General features: G+C 37.7%; 1 protein-coding gene across 7 annotated transcripts in view; it reads left to right on the top strand.

Annotated features, from left to right (window-relative positions):
- The window catches only part of PCNX1 (pecanex 1), a 173,033-nt gene extending 152,469 nt beyond the window's left edge, over window positions 1-20,564 (top strand). For all 7 annotated transcript variants that reach the window (XM_067028238.1, XM_059055752.2, XM_059055751.2 and 4 more), the window contains 6 exons: window positions 9,402-9,632; window positions 10,492-10,766; window positions 12,090-12,295; window positions 14,259-14,701; window positions 15,337-15,477; window positions 15,666-20,564. In XM_067028238.1, coding sequence (XP_066884339.1) covers window positions 9,402-9,632; window positions 10,492-10,766; window positions 12,090-12,295; window positions 14,259-14,701; window positions 15,337-15,477; window positions 15,666-15,806 — 1,437 coding nt within the window. In that variant the 3' untranslated portion in view covers window positions 15,807-20,564. The remainder of the gene's footprint in view (window positions 1-9,401; window positions 9,633-10,491; window positions 10,767-12,089; window positions 12,296-14,258; window positions 14,702-15,336; window positions 15,478-15,665) is intronic.
- The last annotated feature ends 1,528 nt before the right edge of the window (window positions 20,565-22,092 follow it).

The following is a 22,092-nucleotide window of genomic DNA, read 5'->3' as shown; positions in this document are numbered from 1 at the left end:
CGGAGAACACTTATATCACAGAAGTCCACCCACTGGAGTGAAGGTTCTGAGCCCCACGTCAGGTTCCCAACCTGGGGGTCCAGTAACGGGAGGAGGAATTCCTAGAGAATCAGACTTTGAAGGCTAGCGGGATTTGATTGCAGGACTTCGACAGGACTGGGAGAAACAGAGACTCCACTCTTGGAGGGCACACACAAAGTAGTGTGTGCATCGGGACCCAGGGGAAGAAGCAGTGACCCCAGGGGAGACTGAACCACACCTATCTGCTAGTGTTGGAGGGTCTCCTACAGAGGCAGGTGGTGGCTGTGGCTCACTGTAGGGACAAGGACACTGGCAGCAGAAGTTGTGGGAAGTACTCCTTGGCGTGAGCCCTCCCAGAGTCTGACATTAGCCCCACCAAAGAGCCCAGGTAGGCTCCAGTGTTGGGTCGCCTCAGGCCAAACAACCAACAGAGAGGGGACCTAGCCTCACCCATCACCAGACAAGCGGTTTAAAGTTTTACTGAGCTCTGCCCACCAGAGCACCAGTCAGCTTTACCCACCACCAGTCCCTTCCATCAGGAAACTTCCACAAGCCTCTTAGATAGCCTAATCCACCAGAGGGCAGACAGCAGAAGCAAGAACTACAATCCTGCAGCCTGTGGAACAAAAACCACATTCACAGAAAGATAGACAAGATGAAAAGGCAGAGGGCTATGTACCAGATGAAGGAACAAGATAAAACCCCAGAAAAACAACTAAATGAAGTGGAGATAGGCAAACTTCCTGAAAAGGAATTCAGAATAATGATAGTGAAGATGATCCAGGACCTCAGAAAAAGAATGGAGTCAAAAACCAAGAAGATGCAAGAAATGTTTAACAAAGACCTAGAAGAATTAAAGAACAAGCAAACTGATGAACAGTACAATAAATGAAAACTATGGTAGAAGAAATCAATAGCAGAATAACTGAGGCAGAAGAATGGATAAGTGACCTGGAAGACAGAATGGTGGAACTCACTGCTGCTGAACAGATTAAAGAAAAAAGGATGAAAAGAAATGAAGACAGCCTAAGAGACCTCTGGGACAACCTTAAATGCAACAACATTCGCATTATAGGGGTCCCAGAAGGAGAAGAGAGAGAGAAAGGACCTGAGAAAATACTTGAAGAGATTATAGTCGAAAACTTCCCTAACATTGGCAAAGAAGGAGCCACCCAAGTCCAGGAAGCACATAAAGTCCCATACAGGATAAACCCAAGGAGAAACATGCTGAGACACATAGTAATCAAACTGGCAAAAATTAAAGACAAAGAAAAATTATTAAAAGCAGCAAGGGAAAAACGACAAATAATATACAAGGGAACTCCCGTAAGGTTAACAGCTGATTTCTCAGCAGAAACTCTACAAGCCAGAAGGCAGTGGCATGATATACTTAAAGTGATGAAAGGGAAGAATCTACAACCAAGATTACTCTACCCAGCAAGGATCTCATTCAGATTTGATGGAGAAATCAAAAACTTTATAGACAAGCAAAAGCTAAGAGAATTCAGTACCACTAAACCAGCTGTACAACAAATGCTAAAGAAACTTCTCTAAATGGGAAACACAAGAGAAGAAAAAGACCTACAAAAACAAACACAAAACAATTAAGAAAATGGTAGTAGGAACATACATATCGATAATTACCTTAAACGTGAAGTGCTGCAACCAAGAGACACAGGCTTGCTGAATGGATACAAAAACAAGACCCATCTATATGCTGTCTACAAGAGACCCACTTCTGATCTAGGGACACAGGCCTAGGGTCTGAAAGTGAGGGGATGGAAAAAGATATTCCATGCAAATGGAAATCAAAAGAAAGCTGGAGTAACAATTCTCATATCAGATGAAATAGACTTTAAAATAAAGACAATTACAAGAGACAAAGAGGGAAACTACATAGTGATCAAAGGATCAATCCGAGAAGAATATATAACAATTATAAATATATATGCACCCAACATAGGAGCACCTCAATACATAAGGCAACTGCTAACAGCTGTAGAAAAGGAAATCAACAGTAACACAATAATAGTGGGGGACTTTAACACCTCACTTACACCAATGGACAGACCATCCAAACAGAAAACTCATGAGGAAACACAAGCTTTAAATGACACAACAGACCAGATAGATTTAATTGCTATTTATAGGACATTCCAGCCAAAAACAGCAGATTACACTTTCTTCTCAAGTGCTCATAGAAGATTCTCCAGGATAGATCACATCTTGGGTCACAAATCAAGCATAGTAAAATTAAGAAAATTGAAGTCATTATCAAGCATCTTTTCTGACCACAACGCTATGAGATTATAGATGAATTACACGGAAAAAAAACGTAAAAAACACAAATACATGGAGGTTAAACAATACTGTACTAAATAACCAAGAGATCACTGAAGAAAGCAATGAGGAAATCAAAAAATACCTAGAGACAAATGACAATGAAGACACAATGATTCAAAACCTATGGGTTGCAGCAAAAGCAGTTCTAAGAGGGAAGTTTATAGCTATACAAGCCTACCTCAAGAAACAAGAAAAAATTTCAAACAATGTAACCTTACACCTAAAGGAACTAGAGAAAGAAGAACAAACAAAACCCAAAATTAGCAGAAGGAAAGAAATCATAAAGATCAGAGGAGAAATAAATGAAATAGAAACAAAGAAAACAATAGCAAAGATCAATAAAACTAAAAGCTGGTTCTTTGAGAAGATAAACAAAATTGATCAACCATTAGCCAGACCCATCAAGAAAAAGAGGGAGAGGACTCAAATCAATAAAATTAGAAATGAAAAAGGAGAAATAACCACTGACACTGCAAAAATACAAAGGATCATGAGAGATTACTACAAGCAACTCTATGCCAATAAAATGGACAACCTGGAAGAAATGGACAAATTCTTAGAAAGGTATAACCTTCCAAGACTGAACCAGGAAGAAGTAGAAAATATGAACAGACCAATCACAAGTAATGAAATTGAAACTGATTAGAAATCTTCAACAAACAAAGGTCCAGGACCAGATGGCTTCACAGGTGAATTCTATCAAACATTTAGAGAAGAGCTAACACCCATCCTTCTCAAACTCTTCCAAAAAATTTCAGAGGAAGGAACACTCCCAAACTCATTCTATGAGACCACCATCACCCTGATACCAAAGCCAGACAAAGATACTACAAAAAAAGAAAATTACAGACCAATATCATTGATGAATAGAGATGCAAAAATCCTCAACAAAATACTAGCAAACAAAATCCAACAACACATTAAAAGGATCATGCACCATGATCAAGTGGGATTTATCCCAGGGATGCAAAGGTTCTTCGATATACGTAATCAATCAATGTGATACACCATATTAACAAATTGAAGAATAAAAACCATATGATCATCTCAATAGATGTAGGAAAAGCTTTTGACAAAATTCGACACCCCTTTATGATAAAAACTGTCTAGAGAGTGGGCATAGAGGGAATTTACCTCAACATAATAAAGGCCATATATGACAAACCCACAGGAAACATCATTCTCAACGGTGAAAAACTGAAAGCATTTCCTCTAAGATCAGGAACAAGACAAGGATGTCCACTCTCACCACTATTATTCAACGTAGTTTTTGAAGTCCTAGCCACGGCAGTCAGAGAAGAACAAGAACTACAAGTAATCCAAATCAGAAAAGAAGAAGTAAAACTGTCACTGTTTGCAGATGACATGATACTATACATAGAGAATCCTAAAGATGTCACCAGAAAACTACTAGGGCTAATCAATGAATTTAGTAAAGTTGCAGGATACAAAATTAATGCACAGAAATCTCTTGTATTCATATACACTAATGATGAAAAATCTGAATTAGGAAACACTCCCATTTACTATTGCAACAAAAAGAATAAAATACCTAAGAATAAACCTACTTAGGGAGACAAAAGACCTGTATGTAGAAAACTATAAGACACCGATGAAAGATATTAAAGATGATACCAACAGATGGAGAGATATACCGTATTCTTGGATTGGAAGAATGAATATTGTGAAAATGACTATACTATCCAAAGCAATCTACAGATTCAGTGCAATCCCTATCAAATTACCAATGGCATTTTTTACAGAACTAGAGCAAAAAATTTTTAAATATTATGGAGACACAAAAGACCCTGAATAGCCAAAGCAGTCTTGAGGGAAAAAAAACAGAGCTGGAGGAATCAGACTCCCTGACTTCAGACTATACTACAAAGCTACAGTAATCAAGACAATATGGTACTGGCACAAAAACAGAAACATAGGTCAATGGAACAAGATAGGAAGCCCAGAGGTAAACCCATGCACCTATGGTCAACTAATCTATGACAAAGGAGGCAAGGATATACAATGGAGGAAAGACAGTCTCTTCAATAAGTGGTGCTGGGAAAACTGGACTGCTACATGTAAAAGAATGAAATTAGAACACTCCCTAACATCATACACAAAAATAAACTCAAAATGGATTAAAGACCTAAATGTAAGACTGGACACTATAAAACTCTTAGAGGAAGACGTAAGAAGAACACTCTTTGACATAAATCACAGCAAGATCTTTTTTGATCCACCTCCTAGAGTAATAGAAATAAAAACAAAAATAAACAAATGGGACCTAGTGAAACTTCACAGCTTTTGCACAGCAAAGGAAACCATAAACAAGACGAAAAGACAGCCGTCAGAATGGGAGAAAATATTTGCAAACAAATCAATGGACAAAGGAGTAATCTCCAAAATATATAAACAGCTCATGCAACTCAATATTAAAAAAACAAACAACCCAATCCAAAAATGGGCAGAAGACCTAAATAGACATTTCTCCTAAGAAGACATACAGATGGCCAAGAAGTGCATGAAAAGCTGCTCAACATCACTAATTATTAGAGAAATGCAAATCGAAACTACAATGAGGTGTCACCTCACACTAGTTAGAATGGGCATCATCAGAAAATCTGCAAACAACAGCTGGTGGAGAGGGTGTGGAGAAAAGGGAACCGTCTTGCACTGTTGTTGGGAATGTAAATTGATACAGCCACTATGGAGAACAGTATGGAGGTTCCTTAAAAAACTAAAAATAGAATTACCATATGATCCAGCAATCCCACTACTGTGCATATACCCAGAGAAAAACCATAATTCAAAAAAACACATGCACCCCAATGTTCATTGCAGCTCTATTTGCTATAACCAGGTCATGGAAGCAACCTAAATGCCCATCGACAGATAAATGGATAAAGAAGATGTGGTACATATATACAATGGAATATCACTCAGCCATAAAAGGAACGAAATTGGGTCATTTGTAGAGACCTGGATGGATCTAGAGACTGTCATACAGAGTGAAGTATGTCAGAAGGAGAAAAACAAATGTCATATATTAACGCATATATGTGGAACCTAGAAAAATGGTACAGATGAACCAGTTTGCAGGGCAGAAATTGAGACACAGATGTAGAGAACAAACGTATGGACACCAAGGGGGGAAAGCGGCCAGGGGTGGTGGTGGTGGTGTGATGAATTGGGAGATTGGGATTGACATGTATACAGTGATGCATATAAAAGTGATGACTAATAAGGACCTGCTGTATAAAAAAATAAGTTAAAAAAAAATTTTAAGTACATATAGTATTATTTTATTTATATAAAATTTAAAACAGCCCAAACTAATCTCTAGTGACAGAAAACAGATCAGTGCTTGTTTGTGATGTAGAGATTGAATACCAAAAGGCAGGAGGGAACTTTGGGATGATGGAAATATTCTATTTCTAGATTGTAGCAGTGATTATATGAGTTTGCACATTTGTCAAAACGCATCTAAGTGTACTCTTAAAATGGGTGCAGTTTGTTGTGTGTAAATTATACCTCAGCCTGATTTTTTTAAAAAGATCCTGTTCCAGAGAGCCAAAAATACGAAATTTATAACTTTTTTTTCAGACACAGTCTTTGATAGGGTGCTTTTAGCACTTTCATAGATGTTTGCTTAACTTTTGCTTTTTTCCTTTACAGTTCTATTTTAATTTTTTAATTCTGCAATCTAATGTGTTATATGTTTTTACTTTAGAAATTAAAACTATTATCTGTGTAATATTTAATTTTACAGTGTCCTATCATGTGTCAGTGCTCTCATACACATTATATCACCCACAACCCAGAAAATTATTTTAATTCCCGTTTTATAGATGAAGATTAATCAAAATTAAGAGAAATTACGCAAATTGCCCTTTTTATGTGTTCTCTCTTGTCGTCTATTTATTCATTTTGTAAAACAGCTTATTTCCTTATTTTTTTCTCTTTTGCTAGTCTCTTTAAGGATTTACCTGGTTATTAGAAGTAAAATAAACCAATTAAAGTCTAGCTTGGTTTACAAGAGATATATAATGAAAATCTTACAATCTTACAAGGAGATCTGTGATCTCCTTGAGGACAGGGACAATATTAATCTCTATGTCCTCCTTGCCTAGCACAGTGCTTGGTGCCCTGTGAATGTTTGCTACATGAGTTTCATTGTTTTTGAAAAATAATATTTCCTGTGCATCTGCTCATAACTTCTCAAGTTACGGGAAGTTTCTAAAATGTTTTTGAAAAGTTTTCCTAGAATTAGAAACATTATCTCTTTTTATTTATTTGAAAACTAATGAATAACATTGAAAAGGAAACATCTCCCAAGAATAAGCACCTTCCATCATCCCATACCATCATAGAACAGCTCCACGAAGCAGTCACTGCCAGTAATTTGATGCCTATCTTTTCTGACTTCCCCAAGTTCATGCAGACATTTCCAACTATATGTATAAATATTTTACTTTTTAAAAATGTAATCGTGCTATAGAAATTGATCTGGAGTGCAAGCTTTCTTCCCATTTAGTTTAACATGGACACCTTTCTAAGTTAGCACATATAGAGGCACACCACATTCTTTAATGACTCTGTAGTATTCCAGAGTATAATTTTTACTCCATTTATTAAGCTATCTCACTATTCATGGACATTCAGATTGTTTCAATTTTTTTTTTAAGTAAAATTATTTATTCATTTTTGGCTGTGTTGGATCTTCGTTGCTGTGCATGGGCTTTCTCTGGTTGTGGTGCACGGGCTTCTCATTGCGGTGGCTTCTCTCATTGCGGAGCATGGGCTCTAGGCATGCGGGCTTCAGTAGATGTGGCACCCAGGCTCAGTAGTTGTGGCTCATGGGCTTTAGCGCACAGGCTCAGTAGTTGTGGCTCATGGACTTAGTTGCTCAGCGGCATGTGGGATCTTCCCGGTCCAGGGATCGAACCCATGTCCCCTGCATTGGCAGGTGGATTCTTAACCACTGAGCCACCAGGGAAGTCCCTGTTTCAAATATTTTATCAGTAAAACAGTGCTGAATGATGTACATAGAAGTTTACATATTCATTCAACTATTTTAAGCCCCGTGAGAAGAAATATTTGGACAAGACTAAGCATTCTCCACTTTTGGCATGCCTAGTGATTTCCAACTTTGTGTCCTTTTTATTAAGAGTGTGATTATTGCCTGTCTCTGCATGTTTATTTTCCATTCAAATAATTGTACAAATACTACTATCCAACGATGTCATTCCTTCCCTAATTGAACAACTTGATGAAAGAGAGCACATCTTATGGCATCTAGTTATCTGCTGGTGTAGGAAAGCAAACTCAGTGTTTAAAAGAAAGATTATCATGGTTGGTGGTGTGTGATGGACAGAAGTCAAGAACCATCCATCAGTATTTTAAGTTGTAAATGCTCTTAGGGCATGTTCACTAGAAGAGTCAGAGTCCAGGATTCTCATGCAAGAGATTGAGGGGATGCCCTCAGGACAGTCTGTGAGGAAATGATGGAAGTGGGAAAGAGCAAGGGAGGAAGCTAAGCAGAAGTGTCTTTCAGCTGAGCTCTAGCCTCCCCTGGTCTCAAGAGGAAGCTCTGTAATGTTGAGTGTCACCCAGAGTTCCATTGTATACCTTGCACCTCCACAGATAAGGGGAGAATAATCCTCCCCTGGCATGTCCTACCCAGGCAGCTCCATTAGCTGAAGGCCGTTCATAGAAGACGGAACAGCTGTGAGCTGTGAGCTGTTACGAGCCAAGCTCAAAGCAGTAGAGTGAGGAGTGTACCAGCCTCATAAAAAGTCTGGAGAGGCACTAGTAGGTCTTCTTGCCTGGAGCCCTTCCCCTTCCCCCACGGTGCCATCTCCATCCACTGAAAGTGTACTCATCAAGATCCAGCCCCAGACCACCTGCACTGTGTAGCTTTCCCTAATCACAGCAACTGGATTTGAAAGGTGTTTCAGTTAACTTTTATAATCATAAATTTTTAAAAATCAGAATGAAAAAATACTCTAAAAAATGTGTTCAAGTCCTGGCATTACAATCACATACTAATTTTCTAAACCTAGGAAGCAGTTAAGCCTCTTTGAGCTTCAGTTTTGATATTTGTAAAATTCTGGTATTACCTGCTCAACCTACTTGATCAGGTTGTTGTAAGAGTGAGATGAAATCTTGTATCGGAGAACTTCTTACCTTATGTACCCACGTGTACAGTGAAGACTTCCCTTAGTCTCATGTAGATGAACCCCCAGACTTGGAAGTGCATTCTTGGGGACATAGGCTTCTTGCTGTCACTGTCTCTCCTCCAGATAGCACACACTCCAGTCAGTTGGCTTGAGCACAAATGAGTCACTTTACCTGGATGTAAAAATTTATCAAGGCAGCCAGTATATTTGTGTTTCCTTAATAACACACCATTTCAGAAATTCTGATTTGTGTTACAATTATTTGGGTTTATATCCTGTATCCCCTGTTAATTTTTAGGTTTCTGAATGGGAAACACATTTTAGATACTCCTTTGTTTCATCCGTGCTACCTGCCACGTAGTCTTGCATGTGGTAGATATTAAATAACGACTTGTCAAATAAGGCCGAGAGGTTTTTTAGGGAAGACTTTACTAGCTTCTCTAGGGCTAGGACCCTTAATTTGTCCTCAGAGCTCATAGTTTTGAGCCTTATCTTAACTAAATGAGAGGCAGGATGAAATGGTTTATTATAATCATTCTAGAGATGTGGCTTTAAGTGAAAAGCACCTAGTTAAAAAGAAACTCAATTTAGAGACCTTTTATGTAGTTTCAGCCTCCCTTGACTGATAACAGTGAGATAATCCTTTAACAGAAAAATAAAATGGATGAAGATATGAAAACCGACTTGAATAATTTATCTCTAATAATATTAACATGTGCTGAAATGAAATATATAAACTAGTTTTTTGAGACTTTTAATTTAGTAACTGATTTAGTAATTTCAGAAGCTTTCATCATCCTGGAAGTCATTCTCTTCTTTTCCTAAAATTGTAGGTGTATTTTTTATCTCTGTGTATAGGACCATTTCACTTCTCCGGATGAATACGATGACCCCACTGTGCTCTATGAAGCCATTGTGTCTCATGAGAAGAACCTCGTCATAGCCCACGAAGGGGACCCTGCATGGCGGAGTGCAGTCCTCGCCAACTCACCCTCCCTGCTTGCTCTGCGGCACGTCATGGATGATGGCACCAACGAGTACAAGATCATCATGCTCAACAGACGCTACCTTAGCTTCAGGGTCATTAAAGTAAGGTTTGGAGGCACTTGTTTGCCTCTAAAAACAATGGAGCTTAGATAACTGTATCCAAACTTTTAAAAAGTAATTGAAACTCTTTTATAGAAAACAAAAATAATGACCATACTACATTAACGTTTATTGTTTTTGAGCTCTTAATTTATTTTGTCAGTAATTTACTCTGTCCTCTGAAATTTTTTCATGTGCCATAAAGCCTTAAGTTTTTTGCTTATTTCTCTCTTGGCAGTCTCTTGCCTGTTATATGTGCTATTTGGGCAGCATCTCTTCCTAAAATGTCAGCACTGTATTGCTAATAAGATGTGATTCCTAGGCTGCAAAATAATACTACAGCTTGTACTTCATAGTAGCTACCTGTAAATGGTTCACTCTCACTTGCCTTTTTGTTTTGTTGTTTTTTTTTAAGCATCTCAGGGCTTTAGGAGGCTTAATCTCTGACATTTTATTTTGATAGTTTGTAATGTTTTTTCTTCATTGAATCAACCCCCAAAATCACAAACATCCTTTCAACTCTAAATATTTGTTACCTCTCATTTCTATCAAAAATATTTGTTATCTTAGTTACAAAATTCAGTGCTTCACCAATTTAGAAAACTAAATGGACTACATTTTACTTGGTATTTTTACAAGGCAGAGCAGAGGGAAGAGCTCTGTAGGTGTTTATTATCTAATAGCCTAATGACAGTGGAAAATAGTTAACTCCTGTTCAGATGTGACCTGCTTATATTTGTTTCCTGCTTTTCACAGTTGGTTATCGTAATGTCTTTTATATCCCCCCCCATTTCTACTCTTCTGTTTATATAAATTTTATTCTTGGCCCCTGAACCTAACTCCCATGTGTTCTGGTTTTCAGGTGAATAAGGAGTGTGTCCGAGGCCTTTGGGCAGGGCAGCAGCAGGAGCTTGTTTTCCTACGTAACCGTAACCCAGAGAGAGGTAGCATCCAAAATGCCAAGCAAGCTCTGAGAAACATGATAAACTCATCTTGTGATCAACCTATTGGCTACCCGATCTTTGTCTCACCCCTGACAACTTCTTACTCTGACAGCCATGAACAGCTTAAAGAAATTCTTGGGGGACCTATCAGCTTGGGAAATATCAGAAACTTCGTAGTGTCAACCTGGCACAGGTGAGCCATAGGACTGCCTTTTCCAGTGGTGGTGTGTCCTGACCCGCTTAATCTAGGCAAGTGTGCATTAGCACCACCTGGAAAGCTTGTAGGAAAAATACAGATGCCACGGTACAATAAAAACCAGTTATAGCTGAGCTTCATGAAGTAGAATCTGAGCATTTGTATCTTCAGACTCTTATTAAGTAAATCTAATGTAGAGTAGTCTGGTCAGGAGCCACTGCTCTAGCATTTAGTAGAATCTTGGATAATTCCCTCCTTTTAGTTTTTTTAAACTCTATTGCAGCTTATTGCCACTATTAGAATGTGTGAGTCAACAAACAGGGCAAATGAGAGAAAAATAAGAAACTTGTGCAAGTCGATTACATTCTTTTTGTATTCCGTTCCAGCAGTAGGGGGAGCATGCTGTCCATGTTGAAACTCCTCCTTGTGAGATGCAGAGGTACTGCTGCCAATTTAACAGTCAGCACTCACATCTCAAATATTTAGTGTCTTCAAGTATGCACGTGAATTTTTTTCCTCTGCCTTTTGTGTAGTAAATTACGATATATGGTGCAGGAACATCATAATTTGATGGATGGTAAAGAAGAATCTCAGATTAAGAGTTGTTCAGATCCTTAAATATCAAAACCTAATCCAAAACAAGACTAGAGCAACAAACTCACAAATAGGTGTTTTAAAATTCTTCCAGGAATACCCAGCATTAAAGAGTAAAATTTCACCATTTTAACGTCTACCCCTATTCAAACAGAGGGAAGAATACAAACCAGGGTAGTGTTCAAAGAAGTTTTCTTTTCCAGAAATATGTGTTATGCTGGAATTGCCTTGTTTGCCCAGGACTGAGTGGTTTTCTGGGATGCAGGATTTTCAGTGCCAAACTGAGACAGTTGTGGGCAAACCAGGAGAACTGGTCACCCAACGTTTTGAAAAAGAGAAGAAAAATTATTACAGCAGTTCTCTTCAGGTGTGCTACAGCATAAATTAGGTTTAATTTAAATCAATTAGGTATTCGTGGGTTGTATACAGTGGCAAGGACTCTATTTCCAGCTGAGATCTTAATGGAACAACTTGTTGTATGTGGTTCTTTGTTATGGTGTAGAAAAGATGATAAGAGTGTATTGTAAAAGTGAAGCTTATTAGAAGAACGGAAGGCAGTGAGTATGAGGGAGATAGGCAAACATCATAGACTCTTTTGCTTCTTAATGTTGATTGCCCCATGAAGACTTCTGAAGGTGAACATTAGTAGCATTAAATGTTCAGAATACAGTACCTATCCTGAAGTGATCTTGGGACCATGCCTCCTACTCCGGTGTTTGTTCCTAGGTTAAGGAAAGGTTGTGGAGCTGGCTGTAACAGCGGCGGCAATATTGAAGATTCTGATGCTGGAGGTGGAGCCTTTTGCACTAGTAACAGTGCGACAACTGCCAATGATCCCCACAGCAGTGCGTCCCAAGGAAGCACTGGAAACCCAGGCCAGGGACCGGGAACAGGATTCCATCCGCCTGTCACACCTTACCCTCCAACGCTAGGTAATCTGAAACAAAATTACGTGTGTGATGTTAGCCTCTCGACTGTGGCGTTCAGGTAGTATGTGTGTGTAAAGAGGGTGACATATTACCTAACTTGGAAATATATAAATAGAATGTTTTGTTTGATTCCCAATAGGACATTATCCTACTTGTTTATATTAATCATTTAATATATATAAATATAAATATACACCATTTGAAATAGCATTTCTTTGAAAGTATCATTTTTAAAGGCCAATAATAGTTAACTAATATAATTTATTTAACTTCTCTCCTGTTGAACAACGATTTGCTTTCTTCTGAGTGTTGTAATAATCTTTGTATATAAATCTTTGTAATCACTTATTATTTTCTTAGGCTGGAAACTTTAAAAATGGAATCAAGTCAAAGTTTATGAGAATATTTAAGACATGATACATAATGCCAAAAATCTTTCCAGAATTTTTAAAATTTCTTTTACACCAATTGGTACTCTGACCAGTCGTATAGAGGAATGCCCAGCTTTGAGTATCATTGTTTCCACTTCTGCTCCCTGCTCTCTCAGAGAGACAGGAGAAGGGGGGTGGTCTTTAGTTGCATTTTTTAAATTTGCATTGCTCTAATAATACCTGAGGTTGGAAACTTTTAAGTGAGTTTATCAGACCTTCTTTCTGAAGTGCATGTTAAGTCTCTTGCCCATTTTTCCATTTGGTTATCTTTTTCTTATTTGTATATTCTGGATTGGAAGTCTTGGTCAGTTTTCTGTACCACAGACAACTTTTTCCATTCTGTATCTTTGCTTTCCCTTCTCTTTCTGTGAAGAGTGGCTTGCCTTTTTTTGGTAAGTTCTTAATTTTTGTGCAGAGCAATTTACTGACCTTTTCCTTTATGATTGATACTTTTTATATCCTATTTAAGAAATTTTTCCTTATCCCAAAGGAAGCTATTCTTTAACTAATTTGCCTTTTACATGAGAGCTGTAATCCACCTGGCATGCAGCAGGACTCAGATCTTACCTGTTCCCGGATGGCTGGTCAGTTGATCCAGCACTGTCCTTTCCCCCTCTGTTTCGCATGGATCAGATGAAGTTTTAAAACATTTACTTAAAATGATTTTTAAAAATGTAATAGCACTGGAATTGTTAAGACTCTAAATAGGTGTGTGATCGACATTTTTTTATGTTCTTTTTTAACTTCTGAGTGAAAACCTAAAACTGCCAGTGTGCTTCTTTAAATATACCTTTTACTCTTAACATTGATTAGCTCTTTTTATTTTCAGATTAAAAAGTATATGTAGTTATTTTTCAATATAATGAATAATAATTTTCTAATAATCTTCACATCACTCTTCACAAATCTGAAGAATCCTATCGAGCCATTAGAAAAAAGGACACAGAATAACCTGCTATTTAGTATCACTGATCATTCATATTCAGTAGTGATCCCTTAATGTATATGCATATTACAGTGTGGCATCACTGTGCCTCTATAGGTAGTATAGCTTGTCATTGGAATAGACTGAAAGGGCATTAATACCGTATTTTGAGAAATAGTAGAGTAGTTGCAGAGCTTGCCACATAGTAGATCCTTAATAAATATTTCTCACTGTCTCATTTCTATGACATATTCATGTATCCTGAAATATTTCAGTGAAAGAAGTTTTAGGATTTATCTCAACCTAAATACCTGCTATTTCCTATAAATTATTTAATTATATTTTTTTATGCTCCAGAATTTGGATTTTAAAAAGCTTCAGCAAACAGAAATTATGTTACAAAAACCACATAAGAAAATAGATCTCAGGTATTTATTTCTTTTTGGCAGCTTCAAAACTTTTAGGTATAAATATTAAATTCAATAAATTCACCAACTAATTTAAGGTGCGAGGCTTAAGGGAGAAGGTCTTAGAAACTCTACTGAAAAAGCAGTTGTGTTTGGGTCATCCCACTCTGAATGAGCGCTGCTGTTTGTTTCTCCCTCCCCAGCCACTAGCCACAGCTCTCACTCTGTGCAGTCCAGCCTGGTCCGGCAGTCCCCTGCCCGGGCCTCTGTAGCCAGCCAGTCGTCTTACTGCTATAGCAGCCGGCACTCATCTCTCCGGATGTCCACCACGGGATTTGTGCCTTGTCGGCGCTCTTCCACCAGCCAGATATCGCTTCGCAACTTACCGTCATCCATCCAGTCCCGCCTCTCTGTGGTGAACCAGGTGGAACCCTCCAGTCAGAGTGGCCCGGCCTGTGTGCAGCATGGCCTGCCTTCCTCTAGCAGCTCCAGCCAAAGCATCCCAGCCTGCAAGCATCACACCCTCGTGGGCTTTCTTGGGACAGACGGCGGTCAGAGCAGTGCCGCTGATACGCAGCCCGGCAACACCTTAAGTCCTGCCAATAATTCACATGCCAAAAAGGGGGAGGTGATTTACAGAGTCCAGGTGAGTAAGCCCACGGTTCTTGTTGCACTGTTTCTCTTACTCATTTGTTTTTATTTCTTGTTTTTTTGAGTGAAGGACTCTTGTGAAGACACACCTTATATTGCTTAATCTGAAGACTAGAACAGTTTTTTTTTTTTTTTTTTTTTTTTTGCTGTACGCGGGCCTTTCTCTGTTGTGGTCTGTCCCGTTGCGGAGCACAGGCTCCGAACGCGCAGGCTCAGCAGCCATGGCTCACGGGCCCAGCCGCTCCGTGGCATGTGGGATCTTCCCAGACCGGGGCACGAACCCGTGTCCCCTGCATCGGCAGGCGGACTCTCAACCACTGCGCCACCAGGGAAGCCCTAGAACAGTTTTGAATGTTGAAAAAATGTTTCTGCCAGTATAAAAACTGAAAGCAAGCGATTTTTCACTGGTGGTATTTGTTCCCTCTTCAGCCATGGTTATGTGGCCATTGCAGTTAAGGTCTCCTAGGAGGCTAAAAGGAATTCAGGTGGCTCTTTAGGTTGTTTTTTTATTCCATTATAGGCAGTGGAGAATTTGAGACACTGTGAAAGAAATTCTGTTTGGGATTATATAATTATTTGTCATCGAGGGGAAAATGAATTGGAAATGATCCATATTTATTTACACTGCAGATTGTGGATCCCAGTCAGGTTCTGGATGGGATCAACCTGTCAAAAAGGAAAGAGCTGCAGTGGCCTGATGAGGGCATTCGGTTAAAAGCTGGGAGAAACAGCTGGAAAGACTGGAGTCCTCAGGAGGGCATGGAAGGCCATGTAAGTTCTCTTATGAAGCTGGTGCTGTCACTTTTTTGTAGCCTGGCTGGTATGCCTGTTTTTTAGCCGATTTATGTACTTATGCTTAATTACCAAACTGAATTACTACCTCTAATCTTAAGGATAGAGGTCTGTGAGTGTATTCAGGGTCTCTGCCACTAACTGCTTGTTTTATTCTGAATCATTAGGTGATTCACCGTTGGGTGCCTTGCAGCAGAGATCCAGGTACTAGATCCCACATCGACAAGACAGTACTTCTGGTTCAGATTGAAGATAAATACGTGACTGTAATCGAAACTGGGGTACTAGAACTTGGGGCTGAAGTGTGAGCCAGTGTTTTATAACTTCATTTCTTTTCCCTCAAAATTCCAAGAGATTGGAAAAAAGAGGAGAGAGCAGAAGATGCCTGCAGGTATCCCTTTGATCCTGTAGGAGAGACTTGAACATAGAGTGGGCTTGGTTAAGCACTGCTCCTTTGCCCTTCACCCTGACTCCTGTCACTGTCTCCATCCCCAAATAAAGCTGAAATATTTTTTTAAGTTAGCTGCTGAGAAAACATCGTGCATGAAGGATAAAGTTCTGTTAAAATACATCCTTAAAAAAAGTTTTTTCCTATGCATTGCCTATGCTTTAAATCAACAAACTCTTGCTTTCTAAACTATGATCTCATATTTTTCTAATTTTTTTGCCAAAAATAATTGCCATGTTTTGTCATAAAACATGAAATCCATTTACCTTGGTTTTTAAAAACAGACAAGTGTAGAAACCTTCAGTTTGACATATAGCAGTATAAAAGTTTAATGTACAGTGAAAAAGACTATGAACAGACATAGATTTATCTTATTCCTTGAGCGCTAAAAACTTTAATGAAAAAAACTGCACTAATTTTTTACAATGCACTATAAAGTCTGAGATTTCTCAGAACATTTATTTATATATAAAAATAAAATACCATTATTTAAATTGCCTTTGGGATTAACCCCTTCCCTTTCCTCATACGTAGCAGGAACTGTGCTGCTTATTTTTCTTTAGTAGTCTGTACTTCATGCCAGTCCATTGGATGTTTCCTTTAAAATGAGTACTTAATCTCAAGATACACGTAGCTTCATCACTGGCATTTCCCGGAGCCAGTAGTCAGTGACTCAGTCCCGTGAACACTCCTGCCAGCTCCTGTGTCCACATTTCAGATGGGCTCCAACACTGTGTGTGTGTCCCAGCTACCCTGTTTCTCCCACTTGGGGCAAGCTCTGCTGGGGTCAATTCTGGGAAGAAAATACTTTTGCTTTTCAAAGAGGAAGGTGAACGTCCAGGAATTTAAAGAAAGGATGGATTGCCTTTTATTTTAAGAGTTCTTAGCTCTTGAAATTATTCACATGCAGTTCAGTTAATCAAGTAAAATTTTTTCAAACAAAATTATCCAAAATGGTGCAGTTCTTATTGTTATATCCCTCTTTAATAACTTTGCCTATTATTTTCCTCCTCTCTTCTTATTCTCTTACTTGAATTTTATTTCCTGTGATTTATAGTGTGTAGCTGTAATTTGAAATATTTATAACTGTGATGAAATTGACTTAATTCATATGTTGTCTCATAACTTAAATTTTATTGGTTTTTTTTTAAATGTATGTATTCAGGGAAATATATAACTCAGATTTACAATTGGACTAGGTGGGAACTGCAGTTTAGATTTAATTTTCAACATGGCATTTTTTAAATCCTTCAGAAAATTTTTCTCCTTTTGTGTGAAACTCCAAAGAAGACTGTACATCTGAGCATTTAGGAGCAGCCATCTTTCTGCCCCCTGTGAATGGAAAGTAAAAAGAAGCAGGTGAAGTTAATTTCAGTCATACATTTTGTTTAGTCCATTATATCCAAAGCATTGCTATTTCACCATGTGGTACTAGCCGTATTTCAGGTACTTGCTAGCCAGCTGTGCTTAGTGGTTACTGTATTGGGCAGCGTGGGTTTAAAGTGTCTTCTGATGAGGTGAGAGGAGATAGAAGCTGTTTTTCCTCCTAATTCTGATGTAGATCTTACAGTATCACATGACACTTCAGTGGAAGGAATGAAAGCTAAGGAAGTAAATAGCTAATATATAGCCTCTGATTGCATTTTCACTCCAAAACCTATTTAGTTTTCCTTTTTCCAATTTTAAATTTTTGTGGGTATTCGGGAGCCAATGTGCCTTGTGTTGAGGTTTCCAGACTTCACACTTTGCAGAATTTACTGTTGAAAAACTTTTTGTCAAATGATTTACTGAACATTTACACAGAGGTATGCTTTCTAAATTGACCAGTTAAAATGTATTTTTCCTGATACTGTCATTATATTCTGTGTTTGCCTTATTTTGGCAAATCTACAATATGACATTAAGGTTCAGGTTCTTCTTTTTTCTTCTGAAACTGAATATATGATCTGTTTGTCTGTCTGTATCATCTAAAATCCTCTCAGAGGAATTATGCTCCCTGCTGCTTGTTCCCTTTCTGAGATGAATATGATCTCTTCATGGTCACTGCCTAGATGAGAAGATAAGTGGAGCCTTTCCAGTCTTAAATAGAAGATACTTCATTTTCCTACACAGAGAAAAAGAAAAAACCTGAACTTCAGATGTTTAAGACTATAACATATAGTCTTTTTAAAATCATAATACTTTTCAAATAATTGCATCAGGGGAAGCATTGATAATTAAAGAAGGAGTCATGTCTTAAAAATAATTTGAACTAAAGTATAATATAGAAATATACACACGTTCATTAATTAAGTTGATTATACATGTCTTATTCAACACTGTCCCCTACCACCCCACACCCCCTTGGAGATTAGTGAGCTATTCATGTAGATTCCCTGCTTAGCCTTTTTGATTAGTATATAAGACTCCAATATACACACATTAGCATCTTTAGTTCACAGTTGCCAAAACGTTCAGAGTTCCATAAATTGAAAGTAAAAATATGTAATTAAAACACTAGTTTTTTTCATTTGCTTTAAATAGTTTTATTGATATCTTTCCGGTTTTTTTCTTGTTTGACTTTGCTTTTTCCCCCTTTAGAGAGAGTTCTGGAATAAGTTATAAATTCCTAGCTTTTTTGCTGTTGTTGTTACTCAGTGTTAAAAATCGTTTTATAACTCAAAATGAAATTTTTGGTTAATTTTCCAGTTTGTAACTTGGTGTAAGCCCTATTTTTACACCATTTTCCAATAGTTGATAAAACTTTATATGTTCACCTTTTTCTAAAGAACTATAATTTTTCCAAAAGTCTAGATTAATATCAGATGTTGATCTTTAAGCGACTTGGGGGAGTAGGTGGTGAGGCTCTATAGTTTTAAGGTAAAAGGAGATTAATTACCTTTCAGGAAATTAGCGAACAAACTTCATCAGTGTTCTGCCTTCTTTGAGTTTTCATTACTGGAAGATTAACTTCCATTAGATTTGAAGTTTTTTATTTTTATCTTTTTTAATATTTCAAGTATATCTGAGATACTTCTACAGACCCTTGAGACAGAATTAGTCAGACAAGATTTCTCTCCCAAGTGAACTATGGAAAATTACTCTGTGTACCAAATGTCAGGCAGTGAAAATACAGGTTTTTACGTAAGAAACAACAGCTCACTAGAAAGATGTATTTTTCTTCCTGGGTTAGTTTACTTTTCCATCTCATATCAAAACTATAAAAGAACAGCCCCAAATCTCAGCAAGGGGAGCTTAGCCTTAACGAACCCCACTTTGCTTCAGAGCAGCATGCTTCTGCCTCTGCTTGGGAAATCTTCATTTGCTGGCTTGCTGCACTGAGTCACATTCATCCAGAACTGAGTCTTTTAAACTTATGATTTTCCCAGAGGCTAAGGTTATTGTTTTCTCTCAAAAAAATCTTTCCTCCTACATATGTGACTTGAGAAAAAGATAACAATAATTTTGCATGAGAATTCTTTGAATTTATGTTTACTAGCTACAAAACTATAAACTGCTGCCCGCGTTGTGATTGACTTTTGTGTTTTCATTAGTTTTTCGTGAATATGGACAAAGCCCCCCCTTTTTTAAAAGTCCTCAATATTCATTCTTGTTCTTTTTTGTAGTATATTTTAATCACATAAAATTACTTTGCTAGGACACAGACCAAGGGTAAGATGTCATTCAAGGCTAAGATGATATTTGGAGCCCGTTAATGGACTTTGAACCTTCTGTTTCAGTCATATATGGAAATTGAGTTTTATTTATCTGGAGAAAGAGGAAAATTAGCTATTACCATGTATTTGTGCAGCATAAATTTTAATGTTATGTTGGATATGTATAGTTTTTTTTTTAATTAAGTATTAAAAAAACAGCCTCTCTTTTCTTCACTTCATTTTTTTAAAAATACTCTGGTTGATATATACCTAGTCCTTCTCATTTGTTTAGGTGAGAACTGTGATTGGAAAGAAGTTAATTATTATACAAATAGATCTGGTAGGTATGTGAGTGGCGTATTAATTTTGTTTTGAGACAGATGTATATTTTCTGCTTTGAATCACCTCTCCAGAGTCATCTTGTCAAGAATTATGTGTGATAAGAATTTCTCTTTATTGCCTATCAGCCACATATTGTTTCTGAATTAGAGAAAATAAGTTCTGTTTTTGAACTGAACTTCATTATCTGCCATTTTATGGAAGCAGCATAACATTCTTTGGGGGACCAGAGCTGATTGTCATCACAGGGTTACATGACAGCTCTGTTCTAAGGCACACCTATTATATAGGGTTATACCTTTTTTCTATGCTTCAGCTCTGTACCTGACAATTTATGATTCAGAGGATCCAAGCTAGAAGGAAGAAAGGTCATCTAAGATTGTGATATGGATGAATTCCTGCGTGGTATTTGCACAGATGGGGTGACACCCTGGAATTCAAAACAGAGTGGTAGTAGAGAATGAGATGGCTGCTCCAGATGACTCTTGGATTTAGCATAATTGTGGCTAAACAAGATTTTTTTATATATGAAGCTTGATTCTACAACCAAAATAATAGAAATGGGAAAAACCATGTCTGCTTATGCTTTTTTAAAGTTTATTATAGTTTAAGTAAAAATAAATTGTAAAAAATGATTACCTTAACCCTGTACAAGTCTGGCAATGAGCTCTGCATGAGGAAATGGAAGAAAGAATACTGAAAATGATACCAGGAAGGTAGGTGGGAGGAAGGAGAATGGGTTTCCCTTTTCTGATCATGGGCTCTGAAAGTATTCATTGCCTCTACCAGCATTCAGTATAAACCAGAGATAAGAATATATGTACTCACGTGTGTCTGTGAGTATGTGTGTGCGTGCGCGTGTCTGAGTGTTTGTTATTCTAAACAGCTTGTAAATACTGTAGATGTTTAAAATGGAAACTAAAAGCTGAGATTTGTTTTTTTCTTTGCAAATATATTGCATCAAAGATACAGTATTGACAGTGGATAAAACACGGAGGAAATAAATTTTTTTTCATTTTGCCTTCTGTCCATTTTTGTCAAATTAAGAAAAATCAGAGTTTACCATATTAAGCTCTGCCTAGCATATTTTAAAAACATGTGCTTGGTTCTGAAAATAATCATTTTAAACAGAAGCTTTGGCCTATTCGCATGGGATTCAGCCTATAATAAAAATGTATATATTTCATAATGAAAGGATAGCTTTTCACACTTGGCAGAAAGGTTGTAGTTTACATCTTCTGCACTTATCTGAATGTGTCCCATTTATGATATAATATCAGATGGAACATGTAGGATGATGGATGAAAATGTGTACATGTTCACTGTATTACACTAAATTACAGTACAGAAAATGGAAAGAAATACAGATTATGGTCATCAGAATCAGACAGATGCTAACTTGGTGTGTGTACTAACCCACTGATTTCATGTATAATACTTCAAGATAATGTAAGCTGACTTACAGTGATAATAGATATACTCTTGACTGAGTCACTTATTACTCCTTCAGTGAGTCATTTTAACTATAAGTAACAACCCAAGCCAGCAGGGTGCAGGTGATGCGCCATTGGCGTCAGAGTCCCAAACAGTTTGCTGTCTTCCTGCCCAGGATCACAGTGGCACACATAGAAATGTAATGGCATTTAGTCTTATAGGATCTTATAGGACAGTATTTTTTCTAGTGACAGGAAACATGCTGGTTAAATGGAACACATCCTCAAAGAAAGGGATTTTCTGTGTATGTGATCTGCATTAATCTTAGAGCCAGAGATTCAAAAGGGAGTTGACCTGAAATTTGGGTCCCCTAGAAGCTCTTCGTTGTTCGTAAAGTGCAGTTTACTTAGGATTTTTTTTTTCTCCTAAAGGATCCGAAAATGTTGGCCTGTAACCAATGAATCTCACCATGTAGGTGCATTTTCCTCTGGGGAAGGTAAAACACACCTTGTGAAGTAAGAAGGACGTGACCAAATGATGGCTTTGGGGGTATTCATTCAGCACTTACTATATAAAACGTTTGCTTTATTCCCCTTTTCCCCCATTCATATGTGCTTGTTAAAGGAAACTAAATATAATTGAACTTCATGCTTAGAAAAATGTAATTTGGTGCAAGAGGATCCCTAGATCTCTCTGTAATTTCTCAGGATATATATTAACAGCAAGTGGTAAGAGGTG

This window comes from Kogia breviceps, chromosome 3, assembly GCF_026419965.1.
Source record: "Kogia breviceps isolate mKogBre1 chromosome 3, mKogBre1 haplotype 1, whole genome shotgun sequence".
NCBI lineage: Eukaryota > Metazoa > Chordata > Mammalia > Artiodactyla > Physeteridae > Kogia > Kogia breviceps.
This window is presented reverse-complemented; position numbering and strand designations above follow the sequence as displayed.